The 22,916-nt window shown below is 37.9% G+C and overlaps 1 protein-coding gene across 2 annotated transcripts in view; it reads left to right on the top strand.

Moving 5' to 3' along the window:
• The window catches only part of LOC136884559 (uncharacterized), a 144,927-nt gene that overhangs the window by 15,127 nt on the left and 106,884 nt on the right, over positions 1-22,916 (top strand). For both annotated transcript variants that reach the window (XM_067156818.2, XM_067156828.2), the window contains exon 2: positions 7,228-7,371. In XM_067156818.2, coding sequence (XP_067012919.1) covers positions 7,243-7,371 — 129 coding nt within the window. In that variant the 5' untranslated portion in view covers positions 7,228-7,242. The remainder of the gene's footprint in view (positions 1-7,227; positions 7,372-22,916) is intronic.

Raw genomic sequence — 22,916 nt, 5'->3', positions numbered from 1 at the left:
CCAAACAAATATAACAGGCAAGAGAGAGCCTAGTCTGAGAAACATAACGGAATCATCCTTTCACTTTCTTACACCATGAGGTGAAGAGCAGCACTCCGGCTGTCGGACAAGCATATTCAATATCTACGGAGCTTCACACGATGAACCAGGGCAGCGCCCATCATACACCTCTCACGAAAGGTAAACAAGTGTCCCTTCACATTCCTTGCTCAGCTGTTGCGCTCTCGGCAACTCCATAGCTGACTAATTAACACATATTCAGACATAGCTCCCATAAAAAAAAAACGGCGTATCTTGCCTGTTCACATATACTTGGCCCCAAAAATCATCCCTCTGGCAGTTCAAGCTTTTCACTTTACGAATCTTTGGTTCAATCTCATGCTAGTTTCCCGGACTCGCCTTCTTGCTAAATTAGGCTCTTGTGTCCCAACGATGGACACATTGTGTCTGCAGCTCTTGTAGTAACTGAAGTAATACATTCTGCATGAATAGAAACCTGACTAAATTTTATACTGTAATCTGACGTTGATATTACCAACTCAGAAGGCGTCTGGCCTGCTTGAAAATAAGGACTTTTACCCAAATATCTGTAAGAAAAGTTACATCAAATAAACCAGAATACACTGCACAAGCAAATCAAACAACTACGTAACTCCTAGCATCTTCCCTCTATCCCATCTATAATATGTACGAAGCGTGTTTTTTAAGTAAGGTCCGTAATGTTGTAGACGCTAGTAGTTCGCGCGAATATCACGAGCGCGTGCAACGTGTACCGGCATGCCTTGGGAACAACTGTGCTCAGTTTCAGCTCTGTAGCTAACCTGAACGGTTATGTTCTGTGCTTTCAAAATGTTTAAGACTATCAGCTCGCCCGCCGCGTGTGAGGTTCGGTCAGTGATACGGTTTTTGTCAGCAAGGAACCTGTCTGCTGCAGAAATTTGACAGATTTGCGAAGTGTACAGTGATACTGTTTTGAGTGAAAGCAAAGTGCATAAGTGGGTACGACAATTCAAAGATGGCCATGGCAACGTCTATGATGAGGACCGCCCCGGTCGCCCTTCTTTGTTTACAGACAATTTGGTGGCTTCAGTTGAAGCGAAGATTCGTGAGAACAGGCGCTTTACAATAACAGGTCTCTCAAATGAATTTCCTGACGTGTTGAGATCAGTGCTTTACAACATTGTTTTTGAACACCTAAAGTTTGGAAACGGTGCTCCCGGTGGGTCCCGAAACTCCTAACAGAGAACCACAAAAACCAAAGATTTGAGTGTGCGGTGAAGTTCTTGACTCGTTATGACAGTTTTGGCTGGGAAGTTTTAGACCACCCACCCTACAATCCTGATCTTGCGCCGAGCGATTACCATCTGTTCCTCCACCTCAAACATCACCTCAGTGGCAACCATTACAACGATGACGACGACGACATGAAAACGGCAGTGAACTCTTGGTTATCGAAGCAGGCGGCAAGTTTCAATGAAGAGGGTATTTTAAAATTGGTTACGAGGTATGGTAAGTGTTTGTGCAAACTTTGCAACTATGTCGAAAAATAGAGTGAAGTATTTACTTTCTGAAAATAAATTTACTTTTTTTAAATAACCTCTTGTTGTGTATTTATTTTCAAACGGACCTTACTTAAAAAACACGGCTCGTGTGTGTATATATATAATCTGGGCTAAATTCATGCACTCCAGCCAAAGTGGCTGACATTTAATTATACTAAACATATTGAAAAACTTCCTACCCTAATGTATTAGCCTTACCGGAACATGCCTTTAATGGATTGTCGTACTTATCTTTTGCAGTTAGGTGTCATCCACCACGGATCCCATGTCCGCTGTGTCTCAGCTGCTTAGCTCATCATGACAAAGGCCATGATGTCTTCTTTACGTCCCTGGAAAACTCTGTAGAATTTTTGTGGGTTACAATCACTTCTTCACCGCTTTGCGTGTACGAGTACACAATATTAATTCCAATGTTAGACTGTAATTTGTGCAGCCTATGCACAAGTATTTAGTCCCGATTTGGGTGTCATTATATCAGGGGTCTAGGCCTAATCAGCATTAGTCTTTCTCAACGGCTATAGAGTAAGCGGAGCGCACACGTTGCATATATGTAACTCACGATCGCATACCGATGTGAGATACTAGTCACTGTTTGAAATGTACATTTATTACATGTTATAATTCTCATGTTAAGTCCGTATTGCAATGTATGTAAATACAAAGTATGTTACAAGTGTTATTTTTATTTATGTACATTTATCTCACTCACGGGTCTTGAGCTATTATTAATCTCGAATTAATAAACTTATTACATTTGCGGTACCAAACCGAACTTGGTCTTTCACTGTATACGAATCAAAATTAAGATATAAAAATTATCCTATGAAAGTTCTGCTCAAGATAAATAATATATTAAATACCAACGCCCATATAGCATATAACAGTTTTTAGTCGATACAAAGAACTTTCATCACTTGCACAATGTGCAGTTCACACCAAATACTACAGAAGAATGGGGCCGCTTCCCCCACCACGGGTACTTCAATAAACTCCCAGTCCCTTTGTGTGGCAGCAGGTAAACCGCCGCCTAACATTGGAGGCTTGTCGGTTAACGGACTCGTGCTTGGCCAGTGACTTTACATTCAAATGAAATTACCATGAGAGTGCACAAGTAGTCATTGTTTTCACACCAGAGTGAACGATAAATATATATGCAAGTGTTATTCAGTTCGGACCTCTGGAATTTTAGCTTGGTGGCAAAATTAGCTATGTAAATGGTGAGATTCCAGTCCAGTGAAGACGAAGTTGGTCAGCCTGAATTACTGTTGCAGGGTTCCCTTCGTTCAAATATAACCTCCCCCAAGCTCGAATTGCTTGAATTTGAAAGTTGGAGTGGAGTCGGCGTGCGTAGTTACCAAGGTAATGACTCGCTTTGAATTGGAACAGCTTGCTGCTTCCTGGAAAAATAAAAGTTGTGCCTCACTTACATTGGCGTTTAACGGACTCCCTTACTTCATACCCAACTCTTTGCATATGATTAGATATTTCCACAGTGTTATCATTTTACATATTGCGGCATTCAGGGGATGGCTCATCACCAATATACTGTAATTAATCCGCTATTGGACATTATATTGGTATATTGGTATTATAAATTCACTCATTCGGAACAAATATTTCAGGTTCCCTGTGGGAATCAGCATCTATATCATTGCCATTGATGCTTTCACGGCCTGTACTTATAGACATGATACTGTATAGGCTTTTGGGCTTATGCCGTGTCAAGAAAATAAGGTGAAATTCTTTACGTTTCGCAGAGAACTGTGCTCTGTGTCCTCAGAAGAAATCTCGACAGTCCACGAGAAAGGCTTCTTAAACAATGACTCTTTAAAATTTAGACGTTATAATAGAAGTGGAAATGGTACGTTCATTCGCCACCAGATGGCTCCCAGGATGTGGCCCAACGCTAGCGTTCGAAGCGGAAGCTGACTGAACCATCAAGAACAGTCTAAGCGGTTTTCATAACATGTGTACTTAACATATGACATTGACGTTCTGTAAATGGCATTGTTAATTTTTTAAATGTTTGTTTATAAACTTATTACCTAAAAGTTAAGATGCACAATTGAAGCAAAATGATTAGAAAACTCCTGTATCATAAACTTGTGTTTTCATGATTCTGCTTTTCCTCACTCAATATGATTTGATCATCTAGACCAGGGATGGCGAACCTTTTCCAACTAGTGTGCCATTTTAAGTCTGGTTTATTATTCTCAACTGTCTACTGTGCCACTTGTTATTTTCCTTTGGAATGGCTACAATCCCCCACCCCCTTGACTTCCATCCATAATTCCAAATTATGTTTCATAATATGTTATTACATATATATTGTAAAATATTACTTTTGATTGCACGTTCTGTGGTCGTATTTTGCCAATACCGCAGAGATACATTTTTAAATATGTAAGATTTAAAATACCTAACATAATTTATTTAAAAAGGTATATTAAGTGCCCAATGTAACACACTTCTTTATTAAGTATTATTAGATATAGAAATAAAAATTTCCGAGCTCGATAGCTGCAGTCGCTTAAGTGCGGCCAGTATCCAGTATTTGGGAGATAGTAGGTTCGAACCCCACTGTCGGCAGCCCTGAAGATGGTTTTCCGTGGTTTCCCATTTTCACACCAGGCAAATGCTGGGGCTGTACCTTAACTAAGGCCACGGCTGCTTCCTTCCCAGTCCTAGACCTTTCCTGTCCCTTCGTCGCCATAAGACCTATCTGTGTCGGTGCGACGTAAAGCCAATAGCAAGAAATCAAAATTACTAATATTGCTAAAGGACATTAAGTGAAATGTCGTTCTCAACTTCAGTGTGGAACTTGTTCCTGAATCTTAGTAGCCATGTCATTTATGTTAGGTTCATTACTTCTTGTCTTCAATAACAAGCAAGGAGCACTTAGATCTGAACCAAGACGGTTTCTAACTGTTGGCGTTCATTGTAGAAAATAGTGTAAGTACCGCTGAAGCAAGTTTCTTCATGGCCGAGGCTGTTCCTCTGTTCAAGCATTAAGTTCTCCGGTTTGTGGAGAGAGTATTCACCATCACACTCGATTTTCACCAATTCTTTACCAAGTTGTACGATTTTTTCCCCATGTACTGCTTTCTTGAAATCCAGTCAACCACATTTCTTAACTATCAATATCTAACCACTCAAAAAATTGACCTTCATATCACTCATGTGTGCAACATGAGGCTTTGAAATAAAATGCCATAGTTTTTCCAAATCTCAAAACTGGATAATCTTTTGGCAACTATTTCTCTTACAAATTTCAAAGCAATAAACAGTAACACAACCACACACTCACTTAACTTCAGTAATTGACGGATGTGGGTGAGTGAATGCCTGGCCGGCTGCATCTGACATATCTATCAGTGATGGTTATGAATTTCATGTTTTTGGTCCGTATTGAACTGAGAATAATATATAAGTAATAATAATAATAACGTAAATGTTTCCACCTTTTCAATACTACAATATATTCACAAAATTACAAAATTATACGGTACTAGTTTCGACCCATCTAGGGGTCATCATCAGCCGTATTGGAGCAAAGATCATTTGTGGCGAAATCCTAAGACAATATTATTTTAAAGAATAACAAGTGAAATGAGATGTTATGGTAATAGTTAATAATACAAGGAATATACATACTAAGAGGTTTTTAACAAAGAATAAAGTATAAATGGGGTGTTGTAAAAATTATAATCATGGAAATCAGTAAGTTCTTGTATTGAAATGAAATATGGCTTAGGAAGAGGGCTTAAGGAGGGGCTGAAGGGTGCGGGAGAAAGTGTAATTGTCTTGGAAAAGTACCTTTGATTAAATTTAGGATTGAGTTTAGGTTGGCTGCATTATTGTTTCTGAGGAAAGTGATAAATAGATCGAAGAGTATGTTGGGTTTCTCTGAGATTTCATTGAGATTGTGACTGGCATTAAAGTATTGGTCTAGGTGTATGTAGTAATTTTCCATTATGTTCAGTAAAGGGCCCTTGTTTGCTAATACGAGGATGTCCATGTCTTGTTCAATATTGGTGAAATTATGGTTATAATCTTGCATGTGTTGGCCGATGGCTGAAAACTTGTTGTATTTTATTGCGTTAGTGTGCTCGTGGTATCTGATAATGAAGTTTCTCCCGGTTTGCCCGATGTAGGTTTTTTTACAGGTGGTACATTTGATCCTATAAACTCCTGATTTTAAAAAACTGCTGGTCTTGTTGATGTGTGAAGTATTGTATAAAACATTCATGTTCTTATTGTTGGTTTTGAAGGCTATTTTAACGCCTTGTTTCTTCACACATCAACAAGACCAGCAGTTTTTTAAAATCAGGAGTTTATAGGATCAAATGTACCACCTGTAAAAAAACCTACATCGGGCAAACCGGGAGAAACTTCATTATCAGATACCACGAGCACACTAACGCAATAAAATACAACAAGTTTTCAGCCATCGGCCAACACATGCAAGATTATAACCATAATTTCACCAATATTGAACAAGACATGGACATCCTCGTATTAGCAAACAAGGGCTCTTTACTGAACATAATGGAAAATTACTACATACACCTAGACCAATACTTTAATGCCAGTCACAATCTCAATGAAATCTCAGAGAAACCCAACATACTCTTCGATCTATTTATCACTTTCCTCAGAAACAATAATGCAGCCAACCTAAACTCAATCCTAAATTTAATCAAAGGTACTTTTCCAAGACAATTACACTTTCTCCCGCACCCTTCAGCCCCACCTTAAGCCCTCTTCCTAAGCCATATTTCATTTCAATACAAGAACTTACTGATTTCCATGATTATAATTTTTACAACACCCCATTTATACTTTATTCTTTGTTAAAAACCTCTTAGTATGTATATTCCTTGTATTATTAACTATTACCATAACATCTCATTTCACTTGTTATTCTTTAAAATAATATTGTCTTAGGATTTCGCCACAAATGATCTTTGCTCCAATACGGCTGATGATGACCCCTAGATGGGTCGAAACTAGTACCGTATAATTTTGTAATTTTGTGAATATATTGTAGTATTGAAAAGGTGGAAACATTTACGTTATTATTATTATTACTTATATATCTATCAGTGTTGCCATAATGCACGTCCGAATGGAACCTGAATTTAGATTTTCGGTACTTATATCTTAAACCTGAAACATTCTGACTATACGATGTATGAGATAAGTATAGTCTATAGAACAAGACGTGCATAAGAACGTTAATATGTGCATGTGTGGTTCGCCATCCCTGATCTAGACTGTACAAAGAAAGCAACATGTATGGTAGATATTATATTACTCCAAAATAAATGTACGTGGCTCATCTTAGTGTTGGTACACAGGTGTATGTTGATTACTGTTGGACAGTACCAAACTATAGTTTAGGGAAAAGGATCGATTTGTAGGAATTTTGAGTGACACGTCTATAAAAAATGAAGAGATGCACATGACTTAAGCAAGACTTCTGTGACCCTCACTCTGATCTATGATAAATAGGCCCTGCTGGAGCAAATTCTGTAATTATTACTTTTGTTGACTTTTTCCCCCTTTTGTCTTCGAAAGAATAGGAAATTTTACCACAATTGCTATTGTATTTTTATATGATTTATTGGCCTGAAGTTCAGTAAGCTTTTGTGATCTCTTTCAGGAAACAAGCTGCATCATGATAGACAAAAAAGACGATAGTTATGTTTGTCCAGATTCAGACAATGAAATTCAACCAGATTCATCAGATCCATCAGCAGCTGCATTGGCAGAGTCTCAGCATCTCTTAGAACTAACATATTGTCAAGTAAGATATTTATTTTGGTGTTCTCTTTGCCTAGTTTACTAATGTACCCTTGACCAGTTTTAGCTTTAGTACACTAACCCTGTTTCAACACACATTATTACTAACCCTTCATAAATTTGACTAGGCCTACTCCGATTTATAATTGTTATATTTTCTATGTAACAGCCAATATTTGGTAAGATTTTGGATATTTAGAGTTCTTATAGTCATAGTCATAACATGAATCAAAATACGTAGATATTAAATAATTTGATACGATTGTTTATTAAATATAGCAAACTTAGTACGCAGAAAATATTACATTAACTAATTTTATAAGAACCTACATTTAACTCATTTTATAAGAACTTACATTTATTATGCAATTTATTAAAATAAATGCATAAAACTATGTATGACGGGTTGAGTGGCTCAGTTGGTAGAGGCGCTGGCCTTTTGACCCAAACTTAGCAGGTTCGATCCTGGCTCATTCCAGTAGTATTTGAAGGTACTCAAATAACACTAGCCTGCAAAAAAAACTTTTTTGTGCGGTAAAAACGAAAATAGGTGGGTTTTATGAATTTCTTAACACAGAATTCGAGAAAAAAAATTAGTTTTGGCTATCACGTCTGATTTAGTGGCAATTTTACAAAATGTTATATTGTTCTTATGTAAAATTGTTGATACTTAGTATTGATTAAATTTGATATATTTATGTAAATTTCAGCTTGCAGAACGTAATCATATTTTGCATGCATTAAATACACATAAATGCTGCTTTGTAAGCAAGTAATTGGTTTGTATTATAATTTTAATGTATATTGAAATTCGTGAAACTGGAGCATAAAGCGCATATTTAGTTTCGGCTGCACAGTTACTTTTAAATTAATATAACCGTACCTTGAATAAAAATTACATGGTTAAACAAACATAGTTTTGTTACTTATATTATGTGCAGGTTAGATTCACACCTCCGTCTTTTCCCGTTTTCCATGGAATTTCTGGGTTTTTGAAGTTCTTGAATGATCTCTAGAAGGGTCGTCTCGTGCAATCGACCAACAGTAATTGGCCATCATATTCACATCCCAACGTCCCTGATAGTGTCGTTTTGCATCTTTGAGATCCTGGTGAAACCTTTCACCTTGTTCTTCACTGACAGCTCCAAAATTTGGAGGGAAATAATCCAGATGTGAAGCTAAGAAATGAAGCTTAAGGCTCACATGACAACCCAAGTTCCTTAAACTTTACCAACATTTTCCTTACAATTTCTTTGTATTGAAGGTCCTTAATGTTGCCAAGGAATTTAGTCACTACATCTTTGAATGCGTTTCATGCCTCTTTCTCAATTTTGGTCATCGTGTCTGAAATTTTTATCCTTCATCAGTTTAGGAATCTGTGGTCCATCAAATATCTTCTTTGATTTTTGCATCTGATAATGAGGGAAATTTAGTGGATAAATATTGGAAGCATAGGCTACTTTTATCTAATGCCTTGACATACTGTTTCATCACTCCTAATTTGATGTGCAAGAGTGGAAGTAGAATTTTTTTCCACGGTCAATAAGACTTACATTCAAGACATTTTTGGATCCTGGTTGTAGTTGTTTCCTTTCTGGTCAATTCACTGTATCCTAGTGTTTACCCCGTGCCCTGCTATCCCATTCGCATAGGAAACAGGGACATTTTGTATAGCCTTTTTGTTGTCCCTGCAACAATCCAATGATCTTCAAATTACCGCAAATTTGCCACCCATGCTCGTGGTATTTAATTTTTTTCAAGCACTGACTTTAAGGTTCGAATGTTTCAAACATTTTTGTGGAGTGTGCAAGTGGTACGGATGCCAGAACATTTGTATTATGAAGCAAAGAGTCAATAAAAACACGGCAGTTACTAGGATCATACTCTTTCTCTCCCAGTTGACGTAGAAGATTTGAAACATCCGTACAAAATAAAAGTTCATTTTTGTGAGTATAATACTTTCGGACTGTTATCTTTGAAAGAAAACTGCTGTATCAGTCCATCATATACATTGCATAAGGGCTGGGGCTTTTAACACGTCTGTTTATTCAAGTGGTCTAAGATGAAAGACAAACGCTCAACTGTCTTATCTTCAATCCTACATACCTCGCGGTCTATTGTTTATCTGGGGGACTTTGTTATGAATTTTATGAATTCACCAGGAAACCCCCCACTACAAATTTAGACAGCAATAAACCTATAATAAAATGCAAACAGTAACAAATCAAATTACATAATTGTATTCTAAAAAACGTTGCGCGAGAACATCTCTCAACATTACATCTTACGAATTCATGCAGATACTAAAACACCGAATTGTGTCAAAACTAGACGTGATAGGAAAAAAAATAGCATCATTTTCGGAATCAGGGCAGCGATTTCCATAAGAATTACATATTTTCTATTTTACCGCAAAATCATGTTGGCTAGTGTAATCAGCCTCGTGTCTGTAGATTTACTTTTATGTAAAAGAACTCCTGCGGGACTGAATTCTCCGTCTCCGAAAACCTTAATTGTAGTAGCTAGTGGGACTTAAAAATCAATAACAGTGTTATTATACCATATAACTATCAATGTGTATGACATTTAGAAACTACAGTGAAAATGAGTAAAATAAGTGTAAATGTAAAAGAGGCATGAAGATACATATTACATATTAGATCCATAATCACCCTCTATCGTCCGGTGTCCATACTTCCTGTGCTTTCTAAAGCCTTTGAAAGTTTAGTATACGAGCAAGTTCTGGAGTACCTAAACAAACATGCTCTTTTGGACCCTTTGGAATCTGGATTTAAGAAAGGTCACAGTACCGCGACAGCACTTTTGAAGGTTACTGAAGACATTAGAAATGCTATGGACAAACGACTGCTCACTATACTTAGAAATGCTATGGACAAGCGACTGCTCACTATATTTATCCTTCTTGACTTCAGTAGCGCCTTTGACACTGTAGACATTCAGGCTATGATAAAGAAAATGGAACTGCTAAATTTTGACCTGTCTGCGCTTAAGTTTTTTAGTTCTTATTTGAGTAACCGTGTACAGCGTGTAACAGTAAACGACAAGGCCTCTAAATGGAAAATGAAACTTAGTGGTGCCCCACAGGGCATTATTCTAGGGCCCTTACTTTTCTGTATTTATATCAGTGACATACCATCTGTGACAGGAAATAACACACACCACCTCTATGCTGACGATCTTCAAATTTATTGACACTGCAAGACTTCAGACTTATATGAAACAATACAAGATATTAACAATGACCTTCGATGACTCAGTATATATGCACAACGAAATTCTCTTATACTAAACTCCACAAAATCTGAGGCAATCATAATTGGATCACGAAAATTACTGAACTGCTCAAACAGTGTTGCAATCCCGCCTATCCTACTGAATGGTAACATTATTCCCTACAGTAAAACAGTTTAAAATCTGGGCGTAATTATGAATGAAACACTTGATTGGTCTGATCACATGAAAAAAGGCTGTAAAAAGATTTTTGGAGCTCTTCACCCTCTTAGACGGCGAAAGGATGTATTTCCATTTGAGCTTAGGGCCACACTAATACATACACTGGTTTTCCCTATTCTTGATTATTGTGACGTTCTAGTTGATATGACGAGAGAAGAAACACTTCAACTTAAGTGAGCACTGAATTCCTGCCTGCGATTTATTTACAATATCGGGTACGATGTTCATATTACCCCATACTATAAGGCTCTCTCATGGCTGAAACCTGATAAACGTTGGCAGCTACATATTTTAACGATGGTGTTTAGAGTACTAACTGAAAATCAGCACTGTATATTACTTCTAAATTCACGTTTTTATCATCATTTCACAACTCAAATACATGTTCGAAATCCTGTCTTTCTATTCCAGCGCACCGCACAAATAAAATTAAATAGATCGTTTGTAGTGGCCGGTGCCAGATTATGGAATTTCCTGCCAGTTCAGGTCAGAGAAACTAGCTCTTTACAAAAATTTAAGGTCACCTGCCGAGACTACCTGCTGAAGACAGCTGACTGAATGGTTGAAGTATGAATGTGTGCACGCCTGAGGATTAGTCATTAAGAGTTTTTAATATTAATTAGTTTTAGTATTAACTTAGTAATGTATTTAAATTTATTTGCAATCTATTAATTTTCTAGTTTTAACTCTTTTTTATATAAGATTTTGATTAGCATGTGGTTAAGTGGAAGAGAGGGCCTCGAGCCCTAACCTCGCCACAAAAAAAAAAAAAAAAAAAAAAATTGCATAAATAAATATTCAACTGATTAATTTCTCTGTAGTTCTAATTTATGCCTCTCATAAAACATCCTCTAGTTATTAAATTCTTGATAAATATTATATTGTGATCAAAATCAGAATTTTCTGGTACATAATCTTCAGAGGAATCAGATATAATTGGGGTCTGTTGGGGTTGTGAAGATGACAACAGGTGAAGTGATGTATCACAGACACTAATTTCGTTTACTCCATCAGGACTTAGATGGTTTTCTCATCTTCGTTATTCAAATATTCGTCACTGTCGCTAGTATCATGTAGAGTCATCTTCCGCGAAGTCGTCCTCTTCACTTCCTGTCTCATCTTCAACATCTGATTGGTGCAATCATGATCATTGTACAGTTTCAGTTTCTTCAGTTTCCTGGGCCTTTCCACTTCTTGCTGATTGGTGCAATAATCGCCAATAATTTTGTTAGCCATTTGCGTTCTTCTAACTTCTCTTCGATAAAGCCCTATGATAACAGACACAGAATTGATAGTGACATAAAGAATACGTGTATACTTAAGAAACAGTAAATGACTGTTTAAATCGTAATAATAATGTACATAACTTTAAGTCATTTAAAAACAAAGTTGCTGTGAGATCCCATAAGTTCATTCTGCAGGGTCTCTTGTATAAACTCATACCAAATGCACAGTGTTTGTACCCTGCGCTTCAGCAGCTGCCTCGGCCAAACTTATGTCGCCGCATCCGCCCTGCTTTAAGTGTGTATACAATCTTATATGAAATCTTACCTTATGAAAGATGCTAGAAGTGTCGTCCTTCCTGGGTTATACAGGCATTGTATGTGGTAACCACATTCTGGCTGACATGAGTGAGTTCTGCCACTAATATTTCTGATTTCATGTTTTCTCTCAGTTCCTCCACTGTGTGAGGATTTGTTTGATAACACTTTTTCTTTCAGTTTACCCCAGAAGTAAAAAGTCACACACTGTTAGATATGTAGAGGAGGAGGAGGAGGAAATAGATCAGCACTGATCACTCTGCTGCAAACACTTCAGAGATTGTAAGGAGGGAATCTTCTGTATGAGCAAGGGATGAATCTTGTTGAAACCAGCCACGAAATTTTTCGTAGCGTCAAAATGTCATCTGGGTACCTCTCTGCATTTACTGTTGTCCTGAAAAAAAAAAAAAAAATAGGCCGAATTATTCATCTTGCACTAACAGCACATCAAACACCAATCTTCCTATCATAATGTACGACTTCATAAATACCATTAGAATTTTCTGCACACCAATAGCGAGAGTTATGATTGTTCACATGAAAACAGGCCTCATCCGAGAAGAACACAAGCTGTGGGTTGAATAAACTATCATTCAATGATGCAAGATACCACTTGTAATATCTCCCTCTTGTGGCTAGATCAGCATGTTTTAAACAGTGGGTGTGTGTAAACCTGTACGGTTTGATGTGTAACAGCTTTGTAGCTCTGTGTGCAGAAGAAACCAAAACCCCTACTTGTCGTGCTAATTTTGTGAGTGATTTGTTCGGTGACCATTCATGATTTGCACCAATGACATCTAAGTTTTTCTCTGTTAAAACTGTTTGTGCGCGTGCATGTTTTATTGAGTACTGAGCTAGTAGTTTCAAATTTATTTACAATTACGTGAATCTGTGCTCATGAAGGTAGCATTTCACCAGGAAATTGCTGAACAAATGCATCGTCGAGCTGACTCGTACTTAAAATAATTTTTACGTATGAAAATACAGTTTTGCAATGATAACTGTATCACTATGTTAACAGCTGAGATTTAGACTGGTGACTCATGCTTGCCAGGTCACACATGCAGGCTGATTGCAAGGTCAAAATCTATGCGCACGCCTCACACCCTGCGTGTGGTTTGGGTTTATATGAGAGGCCCTGTATATTACACTATCACTAATCATTCGTCAGTATGAGGACACCCACCCAATTATTACAGGAATGAACAAAGTTATCACCAATCGCACATGCCACAGTTAACTCCTTGAGAAATTCAGCTACGCAAAATGGCGGCTGGCACTCATGTGGAAGGCAATAAACTATACCGTACTACTACCAACTGTCATAAAAATTGTGAAGGGTTAGTGTTCTAGGGATAAATGTAGTAGTATTTAATACCGACCCCAACTTGGCTGGTTCGATCCCAGTTCAGTCTGGTGCTATTTGAAGGTGCTCAAATACGTCAGCCTCGTGTCTGTAAATTTACTCGCACGTAAAAAGAACTCTTGCAAGATAAAATTTGGCACATTGGTGTCTCTGAAAACCGCTAAGAAGTAGTTAGTGGGACGTAAAAGCAATAACATTATTATTAACTTACCTCTCAGGACCTGCAGCAAGGGTTGCATAAAAATTGAAGATCCTTGCTTAACCTGCCCAAGGGACTAGCCTTGCAGAGTTTGTCTCAGGCATCATTCTGGAGCAGCTAGATTACTTCTCATACCTTGGGGGCATCTTCTCTAAATGATGGATCTCAGAAGAGTGTGGAAAACAGACTGTGCTGTTTATTTGGCATTTGGTCAGCTGTCCAAGCGAGTCTGTAGGATTAAAGACCCAATAGTTAATACCAAACTCGTATATAAAGCAATCACCACATTCTTACTCTATGGATGTGAAACCTGGAGGGTAGAAATTCAGTATGTGCAGCATAAGGGGGCTGTCACACAGGATCGATCGAGCGACTGAGATCAACCGACTACGGAAACAAACCTACAGAGGGCAGTGGCACCAGTCACACAGCATCAATCGTCAGCGATCAACTACGAGCGATGAAGATCGACTGGTTTGTGAAAACAAACGTGTCCGTTTTTCAGTCGCAGTCGTTCGATAATGGCGGACATAACATTGTGGTCTGTTGATGAAATCGAAACATTAATTTGCCTAGTGTATGGAAACAAAGTGTTGTATAATTCTAGACTAATATAATAATAGGGAGACCGTGAATTTTGTACGGCATTCTATAGCGTCGAGAATTGGGACGAAAACTGGTAAGTAATTATTAGATTATTATGTTATGAGTAGTGTTATCCTAGATTAATTATTTATAAAATATATTATACGGAATAGATTGGTAAAGAAAGTTACACTAGGAGAAGTAGTAATTATCATTCTTATGACTTAATTGAAGAAATATTTAGAAAACATAAACAGTGCTTTCCTTACCTCCATCTCGTAATGAAATGAACAACATTGTTCGCTTTAATGACAAATAAGTGTATGCCATAAGAACTACATGTATATTTTCTTTGTCACAATATTCTAATTCACTGTTTCAGGAAAAAGTTGTGCCATAACATCAATGCCCTCAACTTTCTGGAACCCTTCATTGCTGAAAGAAGGTACAATTTTGTAATATTTATTTTTAAAAGTAGGCCTACACTACCAGTACATATCAGTTTTCTAGTTGTGAAAGAGTGAGGGGAAGATTCAGTCTGTAGGCCATAAGTTCTACCCATATGTTCATTAATGTATCAGATATAACTGAAAGTAATATAATGTAATCTAACCTAACAATCATCTTAATAAAATAATTATTGAAACTAATAATTTCTTAAACAGAAGACTTGTGTGCAGACTAAAATGTAGCTCCAATTTAAAAGAACTGCATTAATATGTTGTTCATTTTTTTTCAGTTCTATAACAAACACATCTATGGAAGTGGCACCTGGTGTAGGAGAGCTTTCTCACCAAGCTGAAATAGAGGAGGAGGAGGAGGAGGAGAAGGCAGAAATAATTTGTGATGGAGGGTCTAACTCCTGCAATTCAGAAATTATTGAAGGGACTTCAACTTCCAGTCCAGTGACTTCTGCTTCTACAAACAGCTCTGCCAGCATTTAAAAATAAAAGAAACAGAAATGTGAAAGTGAAAGTGACAGTGACGTGTTAAGTAAATATTTAGTATTTAGGAAAGATACTGAAAAGAAATCATAATGTTATTTTTAGTATCTTCATGATGACATGGAAAGAATGAGTGAACTAGGTCAAAGGGTTTTCAGAGTTAAAATTCAGGAACTGTTGTATACAATGTTAGACCAAGAAAGAATCTAATACAATTTATGTCCTTGAGAAATGTTCTACTTTTTAAATTGAATCAGTTTTCCTTATACCAGTACTTATCTATCAATATTTATTGGAATCCTCAGTGAGTTAAGTGTATTAGCACCTGATGGGAAAGTAACCTTAACTCCAATTTTTACTAATTATTAGCATTATTACAACATCTTAATTTGTATATTTTATGTGGTAGAACATGTATGGTTTACAAAAAAAGGAGTATTTTGAAATACTGGTAGTAGGTCCCTTCTGTGTGTATGTAGTAAGCAGTGGCACAGCACAGGTGGTCTGAAACCAGACCGGTGTATTGATAGTTCTGTCCAAGAGCTGACTTCCTTCTTACGGTATACTGTTCATCGCAACTGCAAGCTCATTGCACTAGGTTTGTACAGCACAGGTGGTCTGAAACCAGACTGGTGTATAGATACTAGTAGTTTTGTCCAGAAGCTGACTGCCTTCTTATGGTATACTGTTGATCAGAACTGCAAACTCATTGCACTAGGTTTGTACAGCACAGGTGGTCTGAAACCAGACTGGTGTATAGATACTAGTAGTTTTGTCCAGGAGCTGACTACCTTCTTACAGAATAGCCTACTATTGATTGCATGTGCAAGCCCATTGCAATAGGTTTATGGCATCTATATGCAATTAAGTAGATAAATTTCATAATTCGTCTGTATTAAATGTATTTATTTAATGTATTGAATAAGGTAGATACGAATTTTAATAAATTGTAATCTATATTCAACGTTGCGTACTCTACTGCCATCTTGGGAGAATACACATCCGAAATACCTATTTGAAATTATCTACCTGTTCCTGTTTTGTATTCCAAACCTAACATTCATTTCTCTTTTAGGTGTCTTCCCTACTGCCATCACTTTAGTCTTGAAACACCTAATTTTCATGTCATATTAATTGCATCTTTTTTAAAGTTGCAAGATATTAGATTGCACGGTTTCAGTAGACCAAGTCGTTCGCATAGGACAAACTTCTTACTACAGTTATACCTGACAGAATTCCTCCCTGCCACTTTATACATTTGCAACTTAGGTAGCCTTTATCTCCTCATTCCAGGTACTCTCCTGCCATTGATACCTGTTTGTACCACCAATCACAATATTCAAAACATATGTGCATTTTTCTTTCTTTCAAAATTATTTACAGGATTACTTGACACACTATTTCTACATTAGGTAATGTGAATTTTGACTGGAAGCATTTCTTGATATGTGTATTATTTTGGTAGGTGGGGTCTCACCAAGGGGTATGAAAAAAAAAAGTGCTGTTAACCTCCATCTAATAAACACCTCAAAATATCATTTGAAAAGACAGTAATTATGTCCCAAGAACCAGCATCATTAAAACAATAAGCATAAATGGTATTAGTCTAATATTTGAAGTATAATGAGCCACTGTTGTGAGGCTTTTGTTGGAATTTTCACCCTGTCAAGAATTCCTGGCTGTAGGGCTCTATGAATGGCATCACATATAGGAACAAATCCACTGATTTATTGTGAGCAATCCTAAATCTGTAAGATGCAGACATGTATGAGTCACCAATGTCCAGAAACCTGTAGGCCTAATTAAAGGTATTTCCACTGTTGATCGTAGTACCTTCAAATTATGAATTCAAATTCATCATCAGTTTTCCACTCCAGTTGCCCGGGTGTGGTTTACGAGCACTCTCCACTTCTGTCTGTCCATGTACCACTCTTCTCTCAAGACGACATCCCAGCTGACTTCTCTTGTTCCTATGTCCTCTTTCACTTGGTCCAGCCATCTCTTCCTAGGTCTTCCTATCGTTCGTTTTCCGGCCACAACTGTGTGTAGCCATTGTTTTGCTGTCCTATCGTCCATTCGTTTGACATGGCCAAACCATTTCAAACGGGCCCCTGTCACTTTTTCATTCAGGGATGGGTACACACCAGCTTCCTCCCTTGTTCTTTCATTCCTTACCCTGTCCCTTTTTGTCTTCTGTACCATAGTACGTAGGAACTTCATTTCTGCGGCTTGTAGTTTGCTATCCACTTGTTGGGTTGTTGTGCAGGTTTCTAGGCCATATGTTAGTATGGGGGTGAAGTATGATTGGAATAGAATCTGCTTTGATCTTAAGGGAACTTGTTCGTTCCAGAGGAGGTTCCGAACTTGATGATAAAACTGAGCTGATTTTTGAATGCGGTTGTTAATCTCATGCTGTATTCTGTTATCACTTGAAATGATGCACCCAAGATATTTATATTGGTCTACTGTTTCCAGCTGTGTACCTTCCAGCATTATTTTTCCTTTCTTCTTCTGCCTTTTGACAGACATAGTAACAGTTTTCGATTTATTTATTTATTGTTAATCCGTGTGCTTTCAAATGTTCATTCCAGGTGTTCAGCCTCTCTTGGACTTCCTTCTCTGTATTTCCCCAAATTACTACATCATATGCAAATGCATTGATGTCCATATTGTTCTTCTGCTTAATTTCTTTCATGACTTCATCCATGACAGTGATAAAAAGTAAGGGTGAAAGGGTACTGCCTTGTTGCACTCCTTTAGTGGTTTGGAACCAATCATAATTACCGTTTCCTATCTGTACGCAACTGCAGCAGTCTTCGTAAAGCATTTTAACTTTCTGGATAAGACCTTTGGGTACATTTTTCTTTCTTAAGCATTCCCATATAGTCTTCCTTGGAACACTATCAAATGCTTTTTCGAGATCCAAAAACACTAGTGTTAAGTCTTTGCCCTTCTCCCAATGCTTTTCTAACAGTATTCTAAGTGCAAATATGAGATCGGTAGTTGATCGGTGTTCTCTGAATCCATCTTCCTGTAGTTGTGGTTCTATTATTTTCTTAGCCTTTTTTCAAGTATTTTCTCAAATATTTTCAAACCATGAGACAATAAAGTGATCCCTCTATAATTGCTACATTTCTTCCGGCTTCCTTTTTTGAAGAGAGGTATTATTATTCCCTTTTTCCAATCATCTGGGACTTTCCTATCCTTCCATATTGCATTAATTACTCTATGAAGCCACTGTATTCCTATTGCACCAGTTGCTTTGATCATATCTGCACTGACTTCATCAAATCCTGTTGATCTTTCTTTGGGCATACTATTAAGGGCAGTCTCTACTTCCTTCCATGTTGGCGGGGTCTCTTGGTCAGGCTCATCATTGCAGCTTAAACTGACCTGCATGGTTACATCATTGGAGTCTTTCCCAGTACAGTTGTATAAATTATCAAAATAGGATTTCATGATCTTCCTTATTTCTGTCTCTTCCCTGACTATGTTATCATCTGGTTCCTCTATTGCTGTTATGTATTTATTGTCTCTTCTTATATTTCATATTGTTCAGTAAAGTAGTTTAGAATTAGCTTTGCTGTCTTGCTCTAGTTTATCTGTGAAATCAGTCCAAGCTTTCTGTTTTTCTTCGGCCTCAATTTTCTTTACTCGTAGCTTCTGATCTCTGTATTTCTGTTGCAGTTTGTTTACTCTAGATTCATTCCTTTGACTTCCTTTTTGCATTTCTTTATCTCTGGCTTTCCTGGTTTCATTTTTCGCTTTCACAGCAATCTTCACCTGATCGTTCCACCAAGGAGTTTCTTTTGCCTTCATTTTGCTGTTAGTTTTACCACAAACTTCTACTGCAGCTCCGACAATGCTTTCTTTGAATCTAGTCCACTCGATGTTGCCTTCTTGTAATGCATCTGATGGTAATTTATTGGTCACTTTTTTTTGTATTCAGCTTGTTTCTCTGCCTTCTTTAGCTCCCATGTCTTGATTTTTGGTTTCCTGTATTTCTGAGGTCTGTAAATTTTAATGTACTTTATTGTTGCGAGGAGAAGTCTGTGGTCACTGTCCAGGCTTTCACTTGGTATAACTCTGACATCACATATGGTCTTTCCTGCTTCATTGTCTGATATAAAATAATCTATCAGAGTTTTAGTATCTCCATTCGAACTGTATCTTGTTAGTTTATGACTTAGCTGCTTCTGAAACCAACTGTTGTTTATTCTCAAGCCATTCCTTACACATAGATCTAGAAGACTTTCTCCTTCTGGGTTCCTGTCTCCATAACCATGTGGACCTAGTACATTTTCATATCCAAGCCTGTCTGATCCAACTTGATGTACATAAATTCATCCATTGTTTTCAGTCCTCCTTTATCAATACCTTATTAGCAACCTGTAAAATGCAAAGAAATGTACCTGCCACTAATCTTTTTTGATATATTTTGCCACGGATATAGTTGTTTTGGAGGTGAATATCGCTTCTGACTTTAAACCTTAAAAAACCGTTGTGAATATTGAATTTAACGATACTGTCAGCCTTTCCTCAAAACTTATACTTTTCCTGTAATTTGTTTGCGTGATATCTATTAGCGACTTCATTTTTTCCACTGATTCCTTATAATTAACGATGGGCATTCGGTACTAGTTCCTGAATTTTTCTTCGTCATTCCACAATGAAGGCACACGTTGGTAGAATTCTCCATGACTCTTTACCTTGCCCACTGTGTTCGTGTGTTTTTTTTTTTTTCCCTTTCTCCTAATAGGTCTATATTCATACGTTAGAATCATATCTTCACCCGAATTATCGCTTTCTCTTCATTCTTTTCCGCTCGTGAATATGAATACGTCTGTAGCCTGTACGGTACTGGGCGGGAGTATCACCTGTTTCCGTGCAGTTGATCCCTCTCGATCGATGGCCAGTGTGACAAGGTAAATGAATTTAGTCGTTAGTACTCGATGGCAGTTGGTTGCTCTTGATCATTCGATGCTCTGTGTGACAGCAGGCTAAGTTTTATAGCATCATAAGGGATTTGAAATGTTACAAATCGTATGTGGAGTCCTTGTAGAGAAGAGATGTGTTCACTGCAACAGCCAGGGACCTACCCACCAGCTCCCATTAGTACATTTACTTTTATAACCAATATAATTTATCACATGCTGTTATTCATTGCTCAAGCACACTAGAATTTCCACTGGCTGAGATGCAATCGGATATGACATCATTCCCAGCAATCAAGTGAAATGCATTCCATTACCAACCTGCACACAATAAAAACTCACCTAAATGCAATCTGTAACGAAACAATGTATAATACAGAAAAACAAATTTCTATTGAATTTCCCTTAATGTAGGGTAGGATAGAGCACGCCTGCAGTCTTGAAAATTCGTGCACCTTCGTATCAGCGGGAAGGTTGGTGTTGAACAGGAATTCTGCCAAGTAGTCGGCAAAGCAAGCTTTCTTTCTCCCGAAACCCACAAACCTTCTACGTGGGCGTAGCAGGGGGAGAGGTGATACTCCCAGGTGGCGGATAGGGCGGTCCTAATCAGCTTGCTGGCGGACTTGAGGAAAATAAAATACCTCTCGCGGACCAAACACACTACCCCCTATGGGTAGGGGACGCAGATGAATACACCCACGGTATCCTCTGCCTGTCGTAAGAGGCGACTGAAAGGGGCGACCAAGGGATGATCAAATTAGAACCATGAAACTATTTGTGATTAGTACCACCACGCGGGGAACACCATGGGTCGCCCTTACTTGTACATAGTACCACTACGTTGGGTACCAAATAAGTTTGTGATTAGTAGCAAACGTGGGCACGATTTTACTGTACTTGTGATTAGTAGCACTGTATGAGCGACACCATGGGATGAGGGAACTCGTGGTTCTGGCTTGCCTATGATTAGTACCCACTCTATGAGGAACACCAAGGGATAGTACGAGTCCCTGTGGTTAGTACACTTAGGTGATGAACACCCTAGGTTTGCGTTGCCTGTCAAGGGTGCCGCAATGTGCAAAACACATTAGGTCTGTAATACATGTGCGAATTTCATTACCTGTGAGTCGTACCATATTGTATGGAATACCGCGAGTCTACGCTACTCTTGATTAGTACCGCAACATGGGAAATACCATGGTTCTACTTTTCTAGCGATAAATACCATTATGAGGGCTGATGACCTGGATTTTGGACCCATTTCAAGAACAAGCATATTCTAATCGATTCCGCATTGTGCTATAGAAGCAGTCCCTTGGTCCGTACTACTTTTGTTTCGTGCCAGCTTCTGTGCATGTGAGGCACTGTGGGTCGGATCCGCTGATCGTTTTAACTTCCTATCAATCCATCCATTCATTCTTTGTCCTCTTGCTTTGAATTCTGGTCAGTGGAGGATTTTGGACTTAATTTGTCATCTCATTTCATACCATTAGGGGTCGACGATCTTGATGTTAGGCCCCTTTAAACAACAAACATCAATCAATCTCCCGAAGCCAAAAATGGAGTAGAACCCGTGCTTTTGATGCCTCCACCTGTTCTCTATAATTATGTTATGTGTGTGTAATGACGGTCTGTTTTTTGGCACTCCTGCTACTATCGACGAATTGAATGGATAAATGATTGACACAAAGGTGCACAAATTCTTCATGTTCCAGGCAGTTGTATGCCTTCCAGCAATCTGAAATAATGGTTGTGCCTGGCAACCCCCACTCTTTAACATTCCTGCCAACCCTTCCGATTTACCCGGAAACGTTTCGGTTTTTAACTCTTGTTCCGATTTTCAGATTTATTTTTACTTCCTATTTTTGACCAATACAACCTCTAGTACGGCCAATACTTTTCCCCTAAGATATAGGAAAAAGTGTTATGTGCTTGTGTAATTTACGAAACCTCATTGTCAAGTGTATTTATCTGATGCTTTATTTCGTGAGTGTTTTCTCTGTCGCCTTCGTGTATCGTGTTTTCCGTTTACCACAGCAGTGTGTGCGCTTTATACAGCTGGGGATTTGGGGTGGCAGTCGTCCTGCAAGCAAGAGGGGCCAGTGCACGCTAGCAACTCAGTTAATCGGGACGAAAGAATGAGTTTGTTATTGTGTTGTTCGCATGCTGTTAACATCGTTTCTGTACATAGTTTCGTCAGATTTGTAGGCCACGTTTTTTTTTTTTTTTTTTGCATTTCTATGCTTTCCCCCTCTGTCAAACTCATATGTTAATAATGTATGAGACATATTTAATTGTTTTGTATGTGGTAATTTTGAGTTAAATTTTTTTACGGGGGCTGTGTCGGTGACAGTTTCTGGTATTTTCTTTTCTTTATGACCAGAAAATGTAACAAATGTCATCTCCAAGTGTTCAGAGATACCTATACATTTCTGTTCACTTTACCGTCTGATAAAAGGAAACTACTGTATTTTCTCACGTAATTAACACCCTTGCATAATTTATG

Source organism: Anabrus simplex, chromosome 1, assembly GCF_040414725.1.
Source record: "Anabrus simplex isolate iqAnaSimp1 chromosome 1, ASM4041472v1, whole genome shotgun sequence".
NCBI lineage: Eukaryota > Metazoa > Arthropoda > Insecta > Orthoptera > Tettigoniidae > Anabrus > Anabrus simplex.
The sequence above is the reverse complement of the archived record's forward strand: the minus strand, read 5'-3'. Positions and strand labels throughout refer to the sequence as shown.